This window comes from Mandrillus leucophaeus, unplaced genomic scaffold (assembly GCF_000951045.1).
Source record: "Mandrillus leucophaeus isolate KB7577 unplaced genomic scaffold, Mleu.le_1.0 Scaffold683, whole genome shotgun sequence".
NCBI classification, from domain to species: Eukaryota; Metazoa; Chordata; class Mammalia; order Primates; family Cercopithecidae; genus Mandrillus; species Mandrillus leucophaeus.
The window spans coordinates 15,533-16,267 of NW_012107397.1; the positions used below are offsets into that span (position 1 = coordinate 15,533).

General features: G+C 45.4%; 1 protein-coding gene across 1 annotated transcript in view; it reads left to right on the plus strand.

The window, feature by feature from the left end:
- The first annotated feature begins 421 nt into the window (after window positions 1–421).
- LOC105555412 (5'-nucleotidase domain-containing protein 1) overlaps window positions 422–735 on the plus strand; it is a 48,157-nt gene continuing 47,843 nt past the window's right edge. Inside the window, exon 1 of the mRNA XM_012002355.1 lies at window positions 422–477. Coding sequence (XP_011857745.1) covers window positions 422–477 — 56 coding nt within the window. The remainder of the gene's footprint in view (window positions 478–735) is intronic.

The following is a 735-nucleotide window of genomic DNA, read 5'->3' on the forward strand; positions in this document are numbered from 1 at the left end:
TCCTCTTCTACTTGTGTGGCCTTGTGTATGCTGTTTTTAACACTCACATAGTGCTTACCATGAGCCAGGCACCGTTCTTCATTAGACAGGGAAAGGAGATACTTCCTTTTCCACCCCTCTTCTACTCTGGTATTGCAGATATCCTCAAATGGAATAGCCATGTTTTCTCCAGAGTTCTACCTAGTTGCATCTGACCAGCTCTTTTTCCTTTCATTTCTGGCAGAACTAGTGTCCAGGGGCTCCTCACTCTTCTACAGCTGTGTGTGTCCATCAGAGCCATAGCCTCAGAGCCAGAGGGTCATGGGAAGCAGGATCTCCTGTCCACCCCCACCTCCTTTCTCCATTTGTAGTGGGCCAGCTGCCCTCCTCACCTCTACTGTCCTCTGCTGTCTACCTAGGGTCTGAAGAGGCATAAGTCTTCATGGGCATCTGGCCACAGATCTGCTTTGCCTGTTTAATGATGTTGATGTCAGCTTTGTCCTGAACCACATACCACCCATAGTTTGGAGACACCATTCCCTTTATTGGGGGCCAACTGAGACTTACAACTGAACTTTTTACAAAATCCACAAAAAGTCCTTGATTCTCTGCTAGGTCTCTGATTATCATCTTGTCTGATTTAAAATGCTAAACAGAATTGAATCATTGGAAGATACTGGAAAGAATAACTCAACATTCTTGACCTTCACCACCTTCTACCTCTGCTACCCAAGTTTTAAAAAGAAACAGCCAGGT